Source organism: Colius striatus, chromosome 2 (assembly GCF_028858725.1).
Source record: "Colius striatus isolate bColStr4 chromosome 2, bColStr4.1.hap1, whole genome shotgun sequence".
Classification (NCBI taxonomy): domain Eukaryota; kingdom Metazoa; phylum Chordata; class Aves; order Coliiformes; family Coliidae; genus Colius; species Colius striatus.
This window is the reverse complement of record NC_084760.1, coordinates 13064229-13085174: the sequence shown is the minus strand read 5'-3', so window position 1 is coordinate 13085174 and position 20946 is coordinate 13064229. Positions and strand designations below refer to the sequence as shown.

Below are 20946 nucleotides of genomic sequence, written 5' to 3'. Positions count from 1 at the left end.
CTCCCCCTCAGAAGGAAAAGAGGAGACAACCAGAGGTCAAAAGAGCAAAATCTCATAGGTTGAGTTAAAGACAGTTTAATAGTGAAAGTAAAAGGTGCATGGCAACTAAAGTAAGGAATTGACTCACTGCTTCCCATCAGTGGGTAAACGTTTAGTTGTTTCCAGGAAAGCAGGGCTTTCCTTCTGCGAATTACGTTATGTTTGTAGAAGGCTTTGGAAGCTGTTTGGAATTTGTTTGCCGAAAAGTAATATTACTTCCAAAATTCATACAAGAACAAGGTTTTTCTTTAGAAAATATTAGAAATTGTATGTTTTTTTAAACAAAGTTACAGTTGTTTGCACAGATAAGTTCATTAAAATTACTAATTTCAATGTAATCAGAGGGGAGACTGGCAAAAAAATAATCCACTGAATCCAGAACATGCCATTCTAATTTTTCTTATCAGTAACATGCAAATAAAACGTGCTCTTTTTCTACTTACAGGAGGAATCACCGTCAAAACACATGCTTAAGAGCCATAAACTATCAGAATAGCCAGAGGTGACAAAGCTATATACAGTTTTGCCATCAACAGCCCTGATTCATTTCCTTAGCTTTTGTTCTCTGCTCCTATCAAAAGGAGCACAAAAACTTAGCGTTGTACAAAGAGTAGCATTTGTTATCTGAAACCAAAATTAATGTCTTCAGAATGCAAACTTCCCTCTCAAAGGATAATAATTACTGATTTTTCTGGTTTAATCATAAATATCCGAACCACATACACAAAGGAGTTGTTATTTATTCTGCTCAAGACATTTCAGTTTCACACATCCTCACAAATACACAAAATCTAAAGAAAACGAAACAAATCGGCTTTGGCACATTCCAAAACTACAGCTAGTTGACATCTTGAGTCATAGTTCTCATGATTTGTCATAAGCCATGCGTTCACTTCTTTATTTTAGTAGAAACTAGTAGGCTAGATTCTTCACACAGTTTTTAAAGCAAATGTTTTGAAAAGGGGGATCTATTTCTATTATTCTTGATCATACTTATTAAAGATCTTAATATATACCTACATCCACACTATAGTCTCTCCTCATTCACGTGAAAATAGCTATTTGTGCAAAGCTAGCAGTAGTTTCCTGATGCTTCTGCACAGCATTTGTGTGACTAAACATTGTTTGCTACCAAGTAGCATTCACAAACAGCTTATCAACAAATGGATTCAACAATACTAAGCAAGCTGTACACTTTTTTAAAAAAAAGAAGTTACACTGGCCATTTAAACAAGTGTCTATTCCAGAAAGTTAATAAAACTATTCCACAAGCCATACACAGTCAAAATTCGGCTGTCATTTTTCTATACAAGACTAAAGCACACAAAAGAAACTTTTAAAATAAACAAGTAAGCTTAATTTCACTGTAAAATCTGTTGGGGAAAAATCCTCTTATTTCATGATAAGTATTATTTGTGGACTTCTTTCCCCTTTTCTCCGATAAAGTAGTAAATAACAGAACCTAAATTTAAATCAGGCTATTAAGTAAGTTTTTTCCAGGTGAAGTACTCACTTTGTCATCAGGAAGAAAATCCTATAATTTTCTTTTAACAAAATAGAATAGTTCCAGTTGAAAGGGACCTACAACGATCATCTAGTCCAACTGCCTGACCAACTCAGGGTTGACCAGAAGTTAAAGCCTGTTATTAAAGTCATTGCACAAATGCCTCTTCAACAGGCTTGAGGCATCAGCCACCACTCTACAGGAAGTCTGACACAGTGCCAATGTGAATGCATGACTATGAGCATTACAGTAAAGTCACAAATGAAAAAAATGCATAATAGAAATTCACCTTTGAATCAGGAATCAAATTCCTGATTCCTCCCTTTTGAAAAGGGAAAGAAAAAAAAATGCAGAAAGATAATCACAATGTGGTAGCAACAACTCAAGAAAGCATAAGGTAAGAAAGAATATTTAGTACATTAAACCACAAAGCGTGGCTTGAAAGCAAGTATTTTTAGATTGTTCTAAGGTGTAGTCTAGTAAGAGGCAATTCTTGCGCCTACAAACTTGTTTCTTCCTCATAAAATAAATAACAACAGCAAAATCCTTGCCGAGAGTACTTTCAAGTTAGATCTAAGCAGCCAAAACAAAAATTTATTTCTTAAAAGGACATTTTACAAGCTTTGTCAGAAACAGAAAAACTCATGACAATTCAATGGAATGACAGAAGTTTGTCTTGTTCTCAATCTTTGATCCCAAGAGGTGAAGGTGAAAGGAAAACGAAAAAAATATAACAGGTTCACAAGTATTTAAAATTCATAGATCTCTAAATGGAAACTGAAAACTAGACTCTACAAACAGGAAGTTTAAAAATTTATGCCAAAACTGTGATGTCAAACAGCATATAAACAGAGTGCATTTTTTTTTAACTGCCAGTCTCAACTAGCTGAAATTCTAGCTCTTTCCTTTCCTCCTTCTATTAGGCTTTCCCCAACACCTTGTTCTGCTCTTTCTTCTGACAGAAATGCACACAAGATATGCTTTTTAAAGGACAGTAATGAACTCTTTTCAAAAAGGCCTTTTTTGCATATGACAACATTTTTAAACATTACAGTAATAAAAATCAGAACTCTGTTAGCAAGTACAAAATTCTCAGATCTTACAAATATTTTCTAGAAAATTAGAGGCAGCATAACCCTCAGCTTTAGCTTTTACCCACTGTCCCCAAGTTATTCCAAATTGCAGGGGAATGCACAAAACACAGCTACACATCTATTTGGATTAACATTCAAATCTTTATTACCTTTGTAATAGACTTAAGTGCTTATATTCTCACTCCGCATGACTCTGCAGAATAATTGAGCATCAGAATCACAATAAGTGCACCAACAGAATCATGATTTGACCAAGACTCTATGGTTAAATTTGTAATATAGAATTGCAGTTATTTGCTGCCAGTGTTTTACACATCAAGTAAAATATGACCCTATTCTGCATTCTGCTCTAAGCACTCTGCATATTGAAATGTTCTCCAAAGCATTATTGTTGGGTTTTTTTTTCATTCCATGCTAACAGCTAACATGCTTAACTACAATTTTGACTGTAAATATCTTTGTGAAAACCACATTTCCACACAAAGACATTTAACAACAAAATCTAAGCCAGTCAGCTATCTATATTTCAAGAGGTGAGAGCTCAATCTTACTAATACCAGCAGAACAGCTAAAGCTGGGATAGCTGTTATGTCCCACATTACCCAAAACAAGCTCCAAATTGAATTACAGCAACTGCCTTACTATATCAAACCATCAATCTAATAGAGTACCCTGTACCATCAGCCACTGCCTTATCACTTGGAAATTAGGAATTGCCATGAAGTGCAATTACTTTTTTCGTCAGTGTTCTCTTTCTTTCTCTTTTTTTTTTTTTTTTGGAAGGGAAGAGGGGGCTGAGACATTGGAAACTAACCATTTTCCCTGAAACACATTTATTTCTCATTACATACTTTCTAATTAAGCTTGAACTAAAAGTATACACATATTTAGCTACTATTTCCTATCAGAATGACTATTGTTTTAATGTGAGATTACTTTTTCTCTAATGAAATAGACCTATACAAAACCCAAGAACATACTACTTTTTCAACTACTTAATGCTTTTAATAGGTGTGAGGCCAGAGCAGATAAAAATCACAACCCTTGATATAAACAGACTGCTGCAAGCTTGCTATTTACCACATAAGAAAGTATAAACAATAGCTGCATTTTCAGCTTATAGACTATGACACTTAACTACACTTATCACTGTTCGATTATCTGTACCTATTTGCTTATCTTCAGTTCACTCTTAGTGTTTGGTTGGTTTTTGTTGGGGTGTTTTTTCTCTTTGGTTTTGGTTTTGTAAGGGGTTTTTTTTTTCAATAAAAGATACACCTGAGAAACATGATATTCCTCTTTAGCCCATCATCTGTGTTTCTTTGCCTCAATTTGAAGAACTCCTACAAAAGAGTTGACTTAGCCAATTGATTATCTGTGTAATAAACAAACAATGTGCTACACAATGAATGAGAGTTCCCATTGAACAGAAGCGCTCTAATGTCACCTAAATTCCTAGCTATGGGGATAATGAGAACAGAAATGTTTGTCTTTTAGAACCAAAAGGAGTCATTCCAGTCAAGATACATTCAAGTCAATGTATATCCAACAGATACACTGATAATGAGACCAAAAATATGGCTAAAGATCATGATCCTCTCACAGGTTTTCTTACCTCTGGTGCCAAGTCTTTCAGACCACCCTCCAAAAAACACTGTATAGGCTTTCCCCAAAATACTGTTAATAACAAAAACTAGGTGATGATGCAGCAGTCCAATTCAACTTAAGTTTTATTGTCACTGTCTATTTCTTTGAGCACAAGATTTCCTGAAGAAACAAACTACTTACTATCTGGTTACTTATTAAGACACAAAATTACTAAACAGTAACCACAATGCTGCCTCTAAAAGACTTTATTATCTCAAGTATTATACTAACAACGAAATACAGTGTCCATGTACTTGGTGTCCCAATGCCACAGATACTCTCTGTAACTTCACATACGTTTGCACAATCAAAATGAAATAATAAAGTGAAAGTGGCGTGAAAGCAGCATATTGTAATTTTAACTTTAAAACACATTTAGTAATTGTGGCAGGGGAAGAGGAAGGGACATAAGTTAGCAAAATAGTCATGAACAGTTCCTGAAAACAAGGCATCCTGCCTACTACATCACATCATCTTCCTGTTGAGATGTCAATTCCCTGCCTTTTCCCTCTTCAACCATCACTAACGTGAAAAAAAAAAATCTAATTTGACAGAGAAAATAACAGGTGAATATTTTAGATAAGAAAAAGTTATTACAGTGGCTCTGACCATATACACTATGATGCTTGTACCCTAGATGACCTTTAATTTTTATTTCTTTTTTTTTTAATACCAAACAAAAACCCCTCAACTACTCTCTGGTGGCTCCATATTGTTGAGGCAAATCTTAACAGTTGCCTTCATCCAGCTGAAGTCCACTTTGCTCCCAAAAGGAGTAACCCCAACATATTCCCCAAGCCTTCCACACGCAATCCTATCACCTCCCTCACAGTGGTGGCAGGACACGTTGCTGCACACAAAAGGAGAGCTGAACCATCTGAAAACAATTTTTGCACTCTTTAGACAGTTCATCTCCCTTATCCAACTAACCGCACATTGAGATGAGCACTCTGACCTGCACAAAGGCTGCAGAAGAAATACATAGTGTTCATCCTCAGCGTACAATTAGAGCAGTGACATCCAAGTGAAATTGCAACATGAAAAAAACAATTACCCCAGAGTCAAATGACGCACCGCGGTTTGTTCACATGTCAAGGCCCTAATAACCACATTTTAAAGCCTACCTACACATGATCTACAAACAATTCACAACATTGCCTTGCTCTGCCGAAGCAAGCTGCTAACTCTTAAAACTCTTCATTTTCTGTCTCCCATCAAGATAAATCCTCAGCCTTTCAAAAAAATAAAGAGAATAGCTAGCTTATTAATTATAAGCTTTCACAACTATTGCAGGAGGACAGGGACTCGATTCTCAGACAGTCTTTGGTTATGGCACAAACAGAAATCTTAACACTGACAATATAAAAATGAGATTGGCACTCTGAAATAAAAGACTACTCTCAAAGCAAGATTCAAGTGGTTTATAGACTGTGGAAAAAATATCATATAGAAATATTTGAATTCAAGAAAAATTACTTCAGAATATGAAACATGGTACAGTGACATTTCTGAGCTCGGGTATTTTCCTGCAGCAGCACTACAAGCACTCACAGCATGCTATCAGCTTAGAAGAAAATGAAACATTTACTTTCACTGACCAAATAGAAAAATGAAAGCAATTCACGAGATGAAAATTGCATCGGATTCAACATTATTTGCACAAATTAGGTTACAGAAATAAAAACTCTAAGGCTCAGAATTTCAATTTAATAACAGAAAGTTAAGTCTAATCAGAATTCCCAAATAAATGTTTTCAAAACGAGGACAAAACCGAGAACACTGTTATCTCTTGAGAAGTTATCTACCTAAATAGATGTATAATAAAAGGCATGATTTTGCAAACAACAGAACAGAAGCCTGGGATTAAATTCCATTTCCTGTTACACAAGTCTTTATTCCCTCCTAGAGTAAAAGCCAGTCAGCCAATACTACATTATACTGGTATTTTTAGTTCTTAGCTCTTGTCCCTTTAGCCCCTTCTATGAAGTTTAGTGAAAGCTCAAGGCACTCAAGTCTGAGAAGTGGTACCAAAACATGACAAAATATGCTTTCTTGAGAAAGAGTCAGAATCTTAAAAATGGAATTTTTAAAATCAATAAATCAAAATAAAATGAAGAAACAGAAAGTTTGCTCATCACCAGTCTCTATCTTAAAAGCTAAAGATTCTTTGGTTTGAGATAAGCAAGTTTTTGTTTAATGAAACAGGACATCGTGAAGAACATTTCTCTTGTACAAAATGTAAGTCATGCTGCAAATACACTTCCCTACCAGCTTTCACAAACGTAAAATACCAAATAACACAAAGTTCACACATCTTTGACAACTGAAGTGAGAGCAGATAGAGAGACTGAAGAGTAGCATGGAGAATCAATTTCTTTTCCCTCTCTTTCCCACTGTCTAGGTAGGGAAGGTGGAAAAGGGCATGTAAACATTTATCAGCAAGCCTAAGAAAACTTTGTTAGGAACAGAGGACTAGGAAAAGAGAAAGAAACTTAGCATCACATCTCCAAATACACGTATCCAGGTTCAAGTCCAAATTTTGAAGTAAAACTCGTGTAATTTCATACCTATTCTGCATAAATTAGTATTTAACTACATTTCAACAAACAAAAGATTTTTCTTAGAAAGAAAGGTGTGAATGACCTTACTTCTCATCAAGTCTTCTTACTTCAACATTTAAAATGTCTTTTTCCTCACATGCTTTTCCATTCTGACTACAGAAAAGAAACTTAAATACATTCTACACTAACCCTCCGCACTACACTTGCCATTCTTCATAATTTACAGAATAAAAGACAAAGATTCTAACTTCTGCAACTTCTGACCATTGTTTTAAGTGGATAACGGGGCCCTGCAGTCTTACAAACAAATAAGAATGACATAATACATCATGCAAAAACAGTAGTACTTTGAAACTCCTGGTTTAATTTCTTGATGACCTTCAATTTCAGGGAACTGGGAAAGTATTCGTATGTATGTGAATCTTTCAAGCCACATGTATTACAATGCCTGGGACAATCCATCTTTTGCTCCAGAGAAAACCAATAAAGTGAGTAAACCTGTCCCAACTAAAATAAATACCTATTTTCATACTGTAATATTCATAATATAATAAATTGTAAATGCCAACAGTCTCTCTTGGATGCATTACAGATGGGGACTGTTCTACGAGCTCAAAAGTTCTCCACATGTCTAAGTCTCAGAAGTATCAGAGTTCAGAACTACTATAACCAACCAGAAAGCCTGAAGTGAAACCTCACTTTGACAAGCATTACAAGTGGGGCTCAGTCTTTCTCTGAAATCCTATTCAAAAATTCAGAGGCTATATTATACAACAGTGCACCTGTAATGAAAACAATACTAGCAACAAGTTGCTAATAGACACAATTCAGACATCTTAATTACTGTTTTCCCAACTACTGTAGTTCACAACGTATTTGAAAAAAAAAAAAGAAATAAGAAATCCAGGTCCCTCTATGCTAGCAAGAACTACACTAAAAACTAAAGGTTTTGGTGTCACCAATCCACACCCAAGGTGAAAAGCACACATTGGGAGATTAAAAAACAAACAAAAAGAAAAGGTAAGACCAAAAAAAAAACCCACAAAAACTCAGCACTTAAAAGTCCATTTTGTGGTGTGAACGCAGCAACCCCGGTTATTCCTACGTGCCAGATACATGGTATGTAAACACCGGAAAGCCGTGTGTAATGCACCTTACCAGCAGACGCGGGCAGACACCGCACCGGCTAGGACACCTCAAACCAATCCGCTCCTGACGCAGCTCCCAACTCACGTTAAGAGATCAGCGAGGGAAGAACCCGCCTAACTCAGCACTGCGAGCCGGGACCGAGTCCGGGTCTCCCCGGGTTCCGTCGGCCGGTGCCCCCCAGGCGCCGCAGCGCGGGCGCGCTCGCGGGACCATTGTGTGTGTATGTGTGTGCGTGTGCGCGGGCGGCGCGGCGCGGAGCAGCGCGGCGGAGAGCGCCCCCGCCCGCCGGCAGCCGCCTGCCGCCCGCGCTGGCCCCGCCCCGCGCGGCTCCCGCCCGCCCGCAGCACGTCCATGACGTACCTCTATTTGCAGCCCGGCCCGGCCCGGCCGCGGCTCTCGTATCGGGGCGCTTGTTGTTATTTACCCCGCGCCGGCGGGACCCTGCCGGCTGCCCTCAGCGCCGAGGGGGAGCAGGAGAAGCAGGGGGTTGCCGAGGCTGGACAGCAGCTTTTTTTAAAAAAATATATATATATTTAAAACCTCTAAAGTTTTTTTTTTTAAGTTGTATTTTTTTTTTGCGGGAAATTCAATTTTTGTGTTCAGCTGTTGAGGGAGAGTGAGGGAAAAAAATAAACCCAACAACTTTGCCCGGTGCACCGCGCTCGGCCCCGGCCGCTCTTCTCACCAGGTTCTCGTAGCTCCGGGGATGCTCCTTGCCTGTCCAGTCCGTTCGCTTGGGCAGCAACTAGGGGAGACAAGAAAAGGGCATCCCGTGAGCGGCTCCCCTCCCCCGAAGAGCCCCCCAGCAGCGCCCGGGATGGGGCGGGGGAAGCGGGAGACAGTGAGGGAAGGGGGAGGGAGGCCGCAGGCGGGGCGAGCGCCGGGTGCGCGGCGCCGCTTACCTCTTTCTCCGCCACTTCTCGGATCAGGACCTGCAGCAACAACAAAAGGGGAGAGGGGTGTAAGAAAAGGGGGCCGGTTTTCAAAAAAAGAGAAAACGGAGAAAAAGGACGAGGCTGCGAGCGCGCCGCCCGATCCGCCGCCCTGCCCGGCCGCCCCCTCCCCGCCAGGCCCGGCGGCGCCATCCATCCATCCCCTACCTGAGCCGCTTGCTGGCAGGGTCCGTCCTCCAAAAAGCGAGCGATGAGGAAGTAGAGCTCTGAGGGGAGAGGAGAGGCGGTGAGGGGCTGGAGCTCGCCCCTTCCCCGCGGGCTTTTCTTTCTTCCCCGCTCCCCGCCGCCCCTCTCTGGCTCCCGCTCGGTTCCCGCCGCCGCGCACGGCGGCTCCCCCGGCACTCACCCGCTCGCAGCTCCGCCGTGTGCCTGCTGCCGCCGTCCCCGGACATGGCGAGGCGAAAACCGGGGAGGGGAGGGGGGAAAGGGGAGGGGGGGGGCTGGGGCCGCGCTCCCGCGGCAGCGTCGGGGCCCAGCGAAACGCGTCCGCCCGCCCGGTAGCTGTCACTGTTCGTTCACCAGGAAGAGTCTCGGCTCCACCATTCAACCCACGGGCAGGAGGAGGAAACAACAACTCACAGCAACCCGCCGCCAACGCCGCCGCTGCCGCTGCCGCCAGCCAGCGCGAGCGAGCGCGATCCCTCCGCCCGGAGAAAGAGTCCCCTCCTTCTCCTCCTCCGCGCCCCCCTCCTCAGCCCTCCCGGCCCCTCGCGCCGCGCCGCCCCTCCCCCCCCCCCCCCCGCGCCCCTCAGTCCTCGGCACGGCCAGGCGGGGAAGGCCGGGGGGAGCCGCGTTCTCCTGCCCCCCCTTCTCCCGCCCCGCCGCCGCGGCGGCCCCGGCGCTGCCCGGCTGAGGGGAGAAGGGGCGAGGGCGAGCACTACGTGTTTATTAGCGAGCGGGCAGGCGGGCTGAGGCAGAAGATGTCGGAGCGGTAGAGGCGGGGTGGGCGGGAAGGCGGCGGGCTGGCGGCTGAAAGGCGCTTTCTCTGCGAGGTGCGGGCGGCTGGAGCGCGGAGGGATACGACGCACGGGGAGGAGGGGCTGTGGCGGGGCAGCGGCTATTCGCGGCGGCGGCGGCGGGGAGGCTGGAAGTTACCGAGTTTCAGTGTCGCAGAAATGGGAAGCGAGCGAAGCCAAAATGCCCCCGGGGAGCGCGGCCCCGCTGGGAAGGCGGGCTGAGGAAGCCCAGCCCTCATCACCCACCCACCCTCCCCCGCCCCGCTCGCCGCGGCTCCCCCATCCTCCGTCGCCAGGCCCCTCCCGGGCGCGAGGCGTCGGCAGCCCCGGGCTCCCTCAGAGCCCGCCGGAGGCCTCGGGGCGCTGCGGCTTTGGCATCTGCGCGTAAGTGCCAGTGTCACGCGTTGGTGGTTCTTGTTCTTGCAACGTCGTGCCCGGGGCCGAGTTCGTGCTTTGGGTTTTGGGGAGGCGGGCAACCCCAAGAAAAACCCCAAACAGCCAGAAACGTACTTTTCTTCGTTGTTTGGCAGAGCTCTGCCTGGGTCCGGGTGCCTGCTGATGCCTGTCGCCACGGGAGCGAAGGGTGAAGGGCTCGCAGGGCGCTCAGTGGGAGAACTTTCCCTTTAAAATAAACACCCAAACAGTTAATAACGATTTTATTCATTGTTCTTGCCGGCAACCAAATCGGACTCGCGGGACTGGCGAATCTTCTGGCTTCCAGGAGCGATGGCAAGAGCAGGAGTGTTGTCAACGCGAGGATGAGCGAGGGATGGTGATGCCTGCAACCTATGGCTGAACTGGAGGTAATTCGCTAGCGGATCAATAACGTACCGAAGGTTCCTGAAAGGCAGCAACATCGTACGGAGCCTGATTAAGCGATTGAATCATTTATTTATTTAATGTTTGGTAGCTGGACGATACCAAATAAACGTTTTGATTTGTGCTGCTGTTTATTTGCTGCTTAGAGTCAAAACGAAAAGAAAGCAAATGTCTACGGATAATTACCTTTAAAAAATTCATATCCGATGAAAAAGGGGGTTAAAGGAGCATAATTACTTGTCTTTATGGTTTGCAATGCATCTACGCCTTTTCAGGTCGATTTGAGGCCTTGCAAGAACAAACGTGTTTGTGGACAAAAAGAGTGAATTTAGCTGGGATTGCTGTAAATGGGGGAAACTGTCACTTTTAACTTTTTTTTTTCTCCCTCAATTTTTAACTAATGTATCTTATGAAGCAAAGCCAAAAGTATCTTTGAAGTGATACAGAAACTAGAAGAAAGATATTTTGTGCGTAAAGACTCTGAAGCTCTCAATTGCTCAACTTCCAAAGAAATTCAATTTAAACTGTATTTCTGTGCATGAGGAGAGGTTGAGTTGAGCATTTTCACATGTACATTTCCAAGGCCCACAAGTACAGCGTATGAGCCTCCTGCTTGAGCTTTGTGCTTAGCACCGTGAGGCAGCTTGCTGCAGCCACCCTTCTGCTTTATTGCAGAAATGTAACCGTGAAACGTTAGGGAAAGGAGGCTAAGATGTCATACAGTTCTGTAAAAAGTGGTAAAAATTAGATTTCTGTAGGAAATGCTGAGTTGCTATGCATTTTGACATATTATCAAATTAGCAAATTTCCTAAAAATAATTAAAATCATCATCTAGCATGTGGTCTCTCATCCCTAGGGTGAATTTATTTTGTCATGTAGATCTTTTTTCTTGAGAAGTAAAATCGTGCTTACTAGATTTGATCACTTCATCTGTAGCTACCCTCACTTTATATATTTAAAAATGCATGGCTGTCTCCCTTTTTCCCATCTTTTACAACAATAAGCACTCTGTGTTTCAGCTTTTATTTTAAATCCATACTTCAAGTAGTCGAAATGGCAATGAAGTCATGTTTACTATCTAATAAAGATTTTTTTAAAACAAAGTGACTGGAGTCTTTTCTTAGCAATGTCAAATATGTATTGTAACGTCTCTCATAGGTGGTTCTCACAACAAAGAGCTAGATGAATAACATAATCCATTTTGCTTTGTTGATGTTTATAGAAAACTAAGTATTACTTACGTTTGTCATCACTAAAACTATAAACCACGGAACAGAGAAACCTTAAAAGTTAAGGAGTCTGAAAGTAGAGGGAAAACTGTCCTCAACGAATTGAACTCTCTTTTTGGTTTTTGGCAACTCATAACTTTTCCTGCTGCAATTTAAAATACAGAATCAAAATGTTCTTGGTGTTTTGATGGTAAAATAAGGATTGTGTCTTTAATTTTTGTAGAGCACCAAGCAAAATGGAATCCCAGTCCCTGACTTGAGCCTGAGCACCACACTATTACAAATAATATTTAATGAGCAGCTTTTACAAACATATGTTCCACTGCTTTTTACAGATGAAATCTGATGGGGTTTTTTGTTTATTTGTGGTTTAATGTGGAAGTCAAACGGGCCACAAGAGAAGATGTGGAATTATTATTGTTTGTTGATGCAGGTTAGAATGAGTCTTAAGAATTCCTGCAGCAGTAACAAATACTATTTTTTTCAGAGTTATTTTAGAAGTTGAGGGAGGGGGTCCCCTCTTGAAGTTACATGGAAGATGTGTTTTTTACGTAAACAAGAGGAAAAAAATATCCTCATCTCTGAGCTTTTTGCTGTCTTGACTGTTTTGCTTTCAAATAATTCTTTCTCTTTCATGCAATCTTGTCATCTTACATTACCCTTAAGTAAAAATGCATCAGTTCTGCTTTCTCAGTGAGATTTAATGTTTTTTAGGACGTATTTCTATTTTGAAAGATCTGCATTAAAACCAAAAAGTAGCAGTAATGGAATTATTTTCCCTTTTCAGCTGTAACAATTTAAAGTTGAAAATCTGAGATTATTTTAATGCAGTAATTTGTGATTTTTTTTAACATACGATAGCTTTATGGGCTCTTTTTGCAAATATTATTTTGTGATTTTAAAATGTGAATATTCACACACACAAAAAAGAGCAAGAATAAAGATGTTTAGATTTTGCTGTTAATGAAGGTGATACTTAAAACTTACAGCCAGTTATGGACTTATCACAGGGGTTGTTTGTGGTGTTGGAGTTTTTTTTCCCCTACCTTAGCCTTATGTGTATTTTTTTCATTCTTTCTCCCACTCCTCCTTCCCCCCAAAAGTGACAGAAGCACTATAAGTATCCAAATACAGATAGAGCTACGTTAGAATTCTCTTAAATTGCTGGTTATTTTTAACAGATCAGAATGTAGCATCTTTGGGTTTTTTCTTAATTTTCCTGCATCTTAATAGTTTGGGGGATTTTTTTTAACTGATACCTTTTCCCCCCGTAATTGTTGATTTCAGTTGTCAGCGTGGTTTAACGGGTTGCAAACAGAAAGTGGGTTACTTGAAACTTAATGGTGGCAGCTCTTGACATGAAAATCTTTTCTGGTTTTTGTGAAATCTGCTCTTTTCCTTTTCTTTATAGACAAAGGAAATTATGTAGGGTTTTTAAAGTGTCAAGCTGAGCAATGTAGCTAAATATTTGAAGCATGATATCTGTGATGAGGAAGTGGGCTGAGAGCAATATAAAGCATCGACTAACCATTCCTCAGGTTTTGTTGATTTGTTGTTTTTTAGGATTTTGGGTTTTTTGTGTGGGTTTGGTTTGGTTTTTTCCCACCTGAACTGAGAATTTTCACCACATCTCATGCCTTTTTATGACTTGTTTCTTACAAAGGCAAGAATCACAGAAGTGAGTGATGGTAGGCAACATTTTTTATTATTACCATGTATATTCGATTTCTGATGAACTAAATATGCCAAAATACAATAATACTGACAGTAAATTACTTCTGCAGTTTTAAACAATAACTTACCATTTAACTCGGTAGCTTCACATCAAGATCCTTTTCAGTACTCACTTGTTTGTACCCTGTATCACGAACCTGCCTGAACTTCCAAATGGTGAGTTCCTTGCAGATTGCTGAGCCACTATACATTTTGCCCTGACTGGGTGTTTGCTAGTGCACTGTATACTTCTCTTTACCTTTACCTGCTTTCTCTGTGTACCCCTCACCACAGAACGCAGATGTCTTCGTGCTCTGACCAAAACACAGCATTTCACCATCCCTGTTGGAGAGAAGCAGCGCAGAATTAGGTATCCGTGTTACCCGAAGATCCATTGATAAAGTCAGAGTCTATAGCAATGCAGGAACAGATTAACTTCTGACAATGACCCCAACAACCTCTTTAGTATGTTGCTACCCAAATAAATATGAATTGCACCAGCCATGACACTTTCAGTTTCACTATTATGAGTACAAAAAACTTCCTTTACAAAGACAAACTTAAGAACTAGGTTTACATAATTCCTGCTGAGTAAAGGAATTCTTCTGTTTTATGGGGAGGTTTGCTTTGGTTTTAAAGCAATTTTATTTGTGCTCCTGCATTTTGTAAAAGACCTTTGATTAAATTTACTGGATCCGTTTGAGAGTAAAACTTTCTATGTTGAATACAGTCCCAAATTATCGAGAGAATTCTGAGAAAATGATTAAACTGCTCTACGTAATTGTATGCTATTGGGCTTCTCTTCCCAGAGAATCTTGGTTGTTTGCTGTGTTCACTTTCATGTCCATTTGATGTCTCTGAAGTTTTCTGAGAATTCTAAGGTTTACGTGGGTATTTTTTCAAGGGGAGCATTCAAAAAAATTAACATACAAGGTGTATTTTAGAGGAGAGCTACTCCATAATGAAAATAGGAACAGAAAACCCCCCAAGTTCACTATGTTGCTTTGTATAGGGACAGTTATTTTCTTAGATTATTACTTCTAGAAAACTTTGGAAAATGTTTGCTGTTACTTTGCTTTCTAGCAAGGTATTCCAATATGCTGAGGCAATTTTTGTTGAGTAGAAGATTCTCAGCATCAGATGTATTATTGACTTGTTTCACTGACTAGAGTTCTAAGTCTAAAAAGACTTAATTTTAAGTCTCAAGTGATTAATTTTATGTACATTGATACATCATAAAGTTTATAAAGACACCATTTCATAATGTTTATTCAGTGACTGTTTCTTTAAATGAAAATCTAGATTTCTGTTTAACAATGTAAGAGGGATATTTCTGATTAGGGATTTGGATTTGATTTTTTTCAGTTACAATAGTAGCTTGTTAGAAACTCAACTTAAAAAATACAGATGAAGGGTTATTTGTCTGACTCTTCAGGTTATCCATAGGTTTGGCATAGACTCTGAATTGCCCTGAAGTTAATACAGTGGACTGTTACAGTTTTATATCTATGTAATAACTTGAGAGATTCGGCCCTATTTCTATCAGAGATACAATCTTATAAACCAGTTAATGTATAATTACTGGAAAGGCTGAAGGAAAAATACTTCAATGTTTACAAATACTCATCGTGCAATTTAGATAAAAGCAGAAGAGCCATAAAGAGTATCAGAAAGATCTACCCAGAGAAGAGATGAGCACAACAATGTAGATAAAATTTCATGATGTTACAAAATAATCTGTTGGAAGAAATAATGTGGGTCAGTCATGCTCTTTGTGGGCTCCTAAAACCAATATAAGAAAAAAGCCTCTATTTTATAGCAGATAGTCCGTCTTTTAAAAAGACTGTTCTATTTATTACATATTCAGTACTGAGAATATGTTTGGTTTGTTGGGTTTTTTTTTCTGGAATTCTAACATGAAACCAGTGAAACAAAACAATGACATGTGTTCTGTTGAAATACTGCACTGAGGCTCTCAAATTATATCTCCAAATAATTAAGAGTTCAGAGACACAGGAGGAAAACAGTTTGGATCAAGAAAAAATACTCTAGGAATAGGATTAAAGAGCAAGGAAACAGAATAAAATACATGGAGGAGGATTTAAGTATGGCAAACAAAATTTCTCTGTTTCAGAGACGATAAAGGAGGATCTTCTGTATACTGCAGGACATAATGCAAGAACTAAAATAGTGGAAATATTTCAGTTGAAAAAATGATGTTTTTCCTCACCACTAAACAGAGCCATCTTGGTTTTACTTTTGCTTCAGAAATCACTAAAGCCAGGATGTTAGCAGTCTTCAGAAGAACTGTCACTTCTATAGGTAAGAACATGCAGTGACATTACACACACATACTAAGTAGGAAGATGGTTAGTCTGATCCAACACAGCCTTGCTACATTGCTGGCGCTGAGACAATCCTTACTTTTCCCAAGTGTTCCCTGCTACTGTTGTTTGATTTCTCTTAGAGCTGCAAAATACTTTTATTTCTATGTACTTGAAATATCTACTTTCTCCCAAATAGTAGTGATGTAGTGCAAGTATTTGCACATGCGGTGAAGATTTTAGTGCTTTGAACAACAGTGCTTACTTTGTGTGGCATATACAAGCTGGAAAAAGAAACAAAGAAACAAGGAAAAACTTCTTCTATGTTCAGGTGAGGGAGCACTGGAAGGGGCTGCCCAGATGGGTTGTGGAGTCTCCTTCTCTGGAGACATTCAAAACCCTCCAGTATGAGTTCCTGTGTGACCTACTCTAGGTGGTCCTGCTCTGGCAGTGGGGTTGGACTGGATGATCTTTTGAGGTCCCCTCCAACCCTTAAGATTCTGTGATTTGTCAGTCATCAGTGAAATGTGCATCACGGAGATTCTGATCTCCACTTATTGTTCAGTCTTCTGAACATGAATCCTCAGGTGCTGATCCAGATTTCTCAATACTTTGTATTCCTTTGTAGCATCTACTTGGTGCCTCAAGTCCTTTGCTCAGGTAGGCTGTAGAAGAGTTTTGGTGTGCCAGGTAGGCAGGGCGAACTAACAGAGAGATACATTGTTCAAAGTAAGAGCTGATTTAAAGTCATGGAATCAATCTCTTCATTTCACAAGTTTCAGAGTACCAGAGCCAGGAGGCATGGTTAGACCACAACTGACCCTTGCTTATACCTGATGATGGTTACGTTTTTTTGTTTGCTTCCTTGTTTTTAACCTAATATTAATGCAAGATGGAGATTGGCATATGTGCCTCCTTTTCCCTGGGTCAGGACTTCTGACAAGATTAAAAGATTGTGATCACTGTAGCTCAACTAACGTGTAGTTTTCCCATGTGGAGCAAAGCAGCTTATCTAATGGAGGCTGAGAAGAATCCTCTTTCAAGGATATTTACCCAGGTGGTTAGCTGATTTTCTTGGGAGGTATAAAATACTGTTTTCTCTTCCACATGGAAGAATTCAAACTGATGTTGTATTGCCCCGCACACCAGAGTATGAAAACCTCAAAGCTGTTGGATGGAAGGCACAACCATCACTTTGGCTGGGACCTAGTTGATAAGATTGCTCTGGAAGTGCTCCATGAAGGAGGTGCACAAGTGAGACCAGCAGAAGGCTTGTGGATCATGACCTAGTCAGAATAGGAAGCTTTGGGCACACTCAGAAGTCTTTCAGACCCACAGAAACTTTTACTGTTGCAGAACTACATATCAACATTTTGTAGATATATATGCAAAAACTAATGCAAAATATGCAGTAATGGCAAGATTGTTTTTATAAATAATGCAAAGATTATTTCATAGCTAGACTGTTACACACATTCTCACCCAGGTTTGGGGCAGGTCAGGACTGACAGGTTGTTCTTGCAACAAGCTGTGGAGCATTAGCATGCTGCTGGTTTCTGCACATGTCCATCGTATTAATGCTCAGATTTCCAAGACCAAATAAAAAAGGAATTGAACTTGATCTTTCAGTGTCAAGTTTGACTACTATTAATTACCTCTTGGCAGACCCTTATAAGCAAAGCACTGAATAACACTAAAATTCAGTCTACTAATGCAAAGAAACACGGTGTCTTACAAAGACAAGATTGTTTAAAGAAATATGCAGGGGTTTTTTAAACATAGTTTTAATTTTAGAGTTGGTTATCCTCATTATAATAAAGCTTCATTTATTTAGTCTATTAGTCTATTTAGTATACATGTTTGAAAGTGCTTTAAAAGAGAAATGACTCTGTGGTATTCATAGAATGGTAGGGGTTGGAAGGGAACTTTAGAGATCACCTAGTCCAACCCACCTGCAGAAGCAGGGTCACCTAGATCAGATTGCATAGGAACATGTCCAGGTTAGTCTTGAAGACCTCCAAGGAAGGAGGCTATTCATTGACCTTTCTACCTAAATATAGGTAAGTTTGAACCACCTAGTTAAAATATGTCATGCCAAACCTGCACCTCAGCATTAGAGGGGTTAGGACCCTCCAAAATCCTTACCTAAAAATACTGAGGTTCTTTTTGTTTGCATGCAAGGTGTTTTTGTTAAGAAGCAGTTCAGCCATATTTTAGCAGGTCAAGGGAGCTTCTTCTCCCTCTCTGCCCTGTGAGATGGTTCTAAACTAAAAAAGAGTAGATCCAGACTAGACAGAAGGAAGACATTTTTCACGATGAGGGTGGTGAGGCACTGAAAAAGTTGCCCAGAGAGGTAGAAGATATCCCATCCTGGAAGGATTCAAGGTCAGGCTGGATGGGGCTTTGAGCAACCTGGCCTAATGGAAGGTGTCCCTGCCCATGGTAGGGAGGGTTGGACTAGATGACCATTAAACATTCCTTCCAACACAAACCTTTCTATGATGATAATCCCTTTCCCCAGTTTAAACCTCAGTTTAAATGAGTTGCTGAATGTTAACTACACAGGCAGCTGATTTCTAACGTCCAGCCTGAGCTCAGCTGCTGTTTATTACCTAAAACTTATTTTCAAAGCAGTAAGTGTTCTCTCAAAAAAAAAAAACCCATCCAAAATAAGTATTCACTTACCTAACGTTGTTTCAAAACAAAACACTACACACTTAGATTCTAACATAGCAGCATGCCTGTTCTGTTTGGGTCTTTTTTTTCCCCATCAAGTCCTCTACAAGTGCTAGTAAATCCAGTCCAAATTAGAGGTCCTAAATCACTTTTCTTTGGGTCTTTTAATCTAAACCAAGTCACATATAAGTAAAATTATAAAATCCCTCAGCTGAAATTGACTTTTTGATCTATGGGCCATCACTCTTGGTGCACTTAACATTTCACCAGATGAAATGTAACTCTGAAATGTGTTGTTCCCATACACTCCCAACCCTGATTTTCCATTTGAGATTTTTTAGCAGCCAGCATCCTTAGACTTTTCTCCTCCCTTCAGGAAAGCGGCATGTGTGCTTCTCCCTTAATTCACTGTTGGATGTTCCCCATAGCATAGGACTCACTGTAGCAGGGCAGGTATACACTGTAGCGTATTTACAGACAACAACATTTGGAAGTCCAGTGCTCAGAAGCTAAGGAGTACTTGTTGCTGTATTGCTCAATTTTGAGTTTTACCTATACCAGTAAACTCTACTTCTGAGGCCAAAGGCCTCATGCTCTGCACTCTGGCAGGTTTTCGTTTGCTACTATAGTCACAGCCCTTGTGACAAACAAAGCCACAGAGTGCCCTTTAGTGAGGTACAGTATATAAAGTATGAAATATGTCCAGCACAGATGTCTTTTGTTAGGAAGCTCTAGAGGCTGAGATAAACCCTATCTAGCTTGTAACAAACCCTAATACATCTCAGGCCATTTTTCATTAGCCTCTGGATTATTTGATTCTTCATAATGCTGTCCAGCATAATGAGAAAACTTTGAAATGCTTAAAATGATCGTTAAAGCTTCTCAGGGCCACATTAAGGATGACTGAAGGAAGAGTTGACGCAGAGAATACAAACTGTAAAGCTGCTGCAAAGGGGAAGGAAAATAATGTAACTTAAATAGAGGCAAACATAAATTAACAGCTGTCAGGGAGATTCACAGCATGTCTCAAACATTTACTGTGTTCTGAACTGGTAACAACCCAGAGTTTGAGGTAGTCAGGAGCTGTCTGCAGTTGTTTGCAACAAATCTATTTAGAGGTGCTCGAGGGATATTGCAAAGGAGATGCTACGTGATCAAAGATTTTGTCAGACTTTACTAGTAATCGGAATGCTAGTGCATGAAAAGCACTGAAAAGAATCCTTAAAAGGGACTTGAGCATAAGGCTTCTTGCTATCTTGTTCTTATCTGGTGAAAACAGGGCTATTGGGGGTAAGGAGGAACACCTCGTTTTGAGAAGAAAATATGTAACTGAGCCTTTTATTCATGGTCCAACAATAATATAAAAGGTATCAATCTGCTAAACATGACAGATGCTCTGTTGTAAAGAGATATGATACCCAGTGCATTGTCTAATTGCTTTGTGAAATAAAGGGGGCAGTCAGTGTCTTCCAGGCTCATTGATATAACCCATGGCTATTGTTGTTAGCGAGACATTGAATCAGCCATTGAGTTTTCCAAGAATGCGGCATTTGTGCTGCAGGCTGCCTTCTACACATTACTTCATGTGGTTTAGGATCTATAGACCTAAAGCACCATCCCCACCATGTAATGGCAAACCCAACCCTTCATCAGATGAGAAGCCTTACCATTGTTTTCACTTAGACAATCCAAAATTTCAAACATAAGTGTAGACACCCCTGCACTGTTCCAGTGTGGATGGGACAGAGCCGCCTGACAGAGCCACTAACGTCAGGTACTTAACACTTGTCTGGCAGAGATCCCCCTCGAGGTTTCATCACCCTGGGTCACATCTACTTGGAAATACCATTTCATTTTTTGCTAGCTTTTACAACTTTATTCAACTGCTGCTCTAACTAGTGCTTGCAACTCAACATTTAAAACCATTTAAAACCATAGAATCATAGAATGGTAGGGGTTGGAAGGGACCTTTAGAGATCATCTAGTCCAACCCCTCTGCAGAAGCAGGTTCACCTGGATCAGGTCTCATAGGAACATGTCCAGGCGGGTCTTGAAGACCTCCAAGGAAGGAGACTCCACAACCCCTCTGGGCAGCCTGTTCCAGGGCTCCATCACCCTCACACTGAAATAGTTTTTTCTTATGTTTAAGTGGAACTTTTTGTGTTCCAGCTTCATCCCATTACCCCTTGTCCCGTTGCTAGCTACTATAGAAAAAAGGGATGTCCCAACCTCCTGACACCCACTCTTTAGATATTTATAAACGTTAATAAGATCTCCCCTC

At 40.7% G+C, this 20946-nt stretch overlaps 2 protein-coding genes across 4 annotated transcripts in view; one reads left to right on the top strand and one right to left on the bottom strand.

The window, feature by feature from the left end:
- PHIP (pleckstrin homology domain interacting protein) overlaps positions 1–9642 on the bottom strand; it is a 115398-nt gene extending 105756 nt beyond the window's left edge. For 2 of the 3 annotated variants that reach the window (XM_061989473.1, XM_061989474.1), the window contains exons 1-4: positions 9294–9642; positions 9095–9153; positions 8897–8926; positions 8680–8739 (exon numbers count right to left, since the gene is read on the bottom strand). In XM_061989473.1, the coding sequence (XP_061845457.1) occupies positions 8680–8739; positions 8897–8926; positions 9095–9153; positions 9294–9339 (195 nt within the window). In that variant the 5' untranslated portion in view covers positions 9340–9642. Of the gene's footprint in view, positions 1–8003; positions 8086–8679; positions 8740–8896; positions 8927–9094; positions 9154–9293 lie in introns of those variants that run through there. The other variant, XM_061989475.1, reaches the window with a different exon arrangement.
- Positions 9643–9950: 308 nt separating this feature from the next.
- Positions 9951–11826, top strand: LOC133624834 (proline-rich proteoglycan 2-like). The gene is made up of 2 exons (XM_061989478.1): positions 9951–10287; positions 10625–11826. The coding sequence occupies exons 1-2, from the start codon at positions 10085–10087 to the stop codon at positions 10677–10679; spliced, it is 258 nt and encodes an 85-aa protein (XP_061845462.1). The 5' UTR covers positions 9951–10084; the 3' UTR covers positions 10680–11826.
- Positions 11827–20946: the final 9120 nt, after the last annotated feature.

Bases quoted from the DNA above. Each gene is read 5' to 3' on its own strand.
- LOC133624834 (XM_061989478.1), top strand. From the start codon at position 10,085: ATGCCCCCGGGGAGCGCGGCCCCGCTGGGAAGGCGGGCTGAGGAAGCC. The intron at 10,288-10,624 runs GTAAGTGCCAGT...TCTGGCTTCCAG, and splicing joins TGCGGCTTTGGCATCTGCGC to GAGCGATGGCAAGAGCAGGA.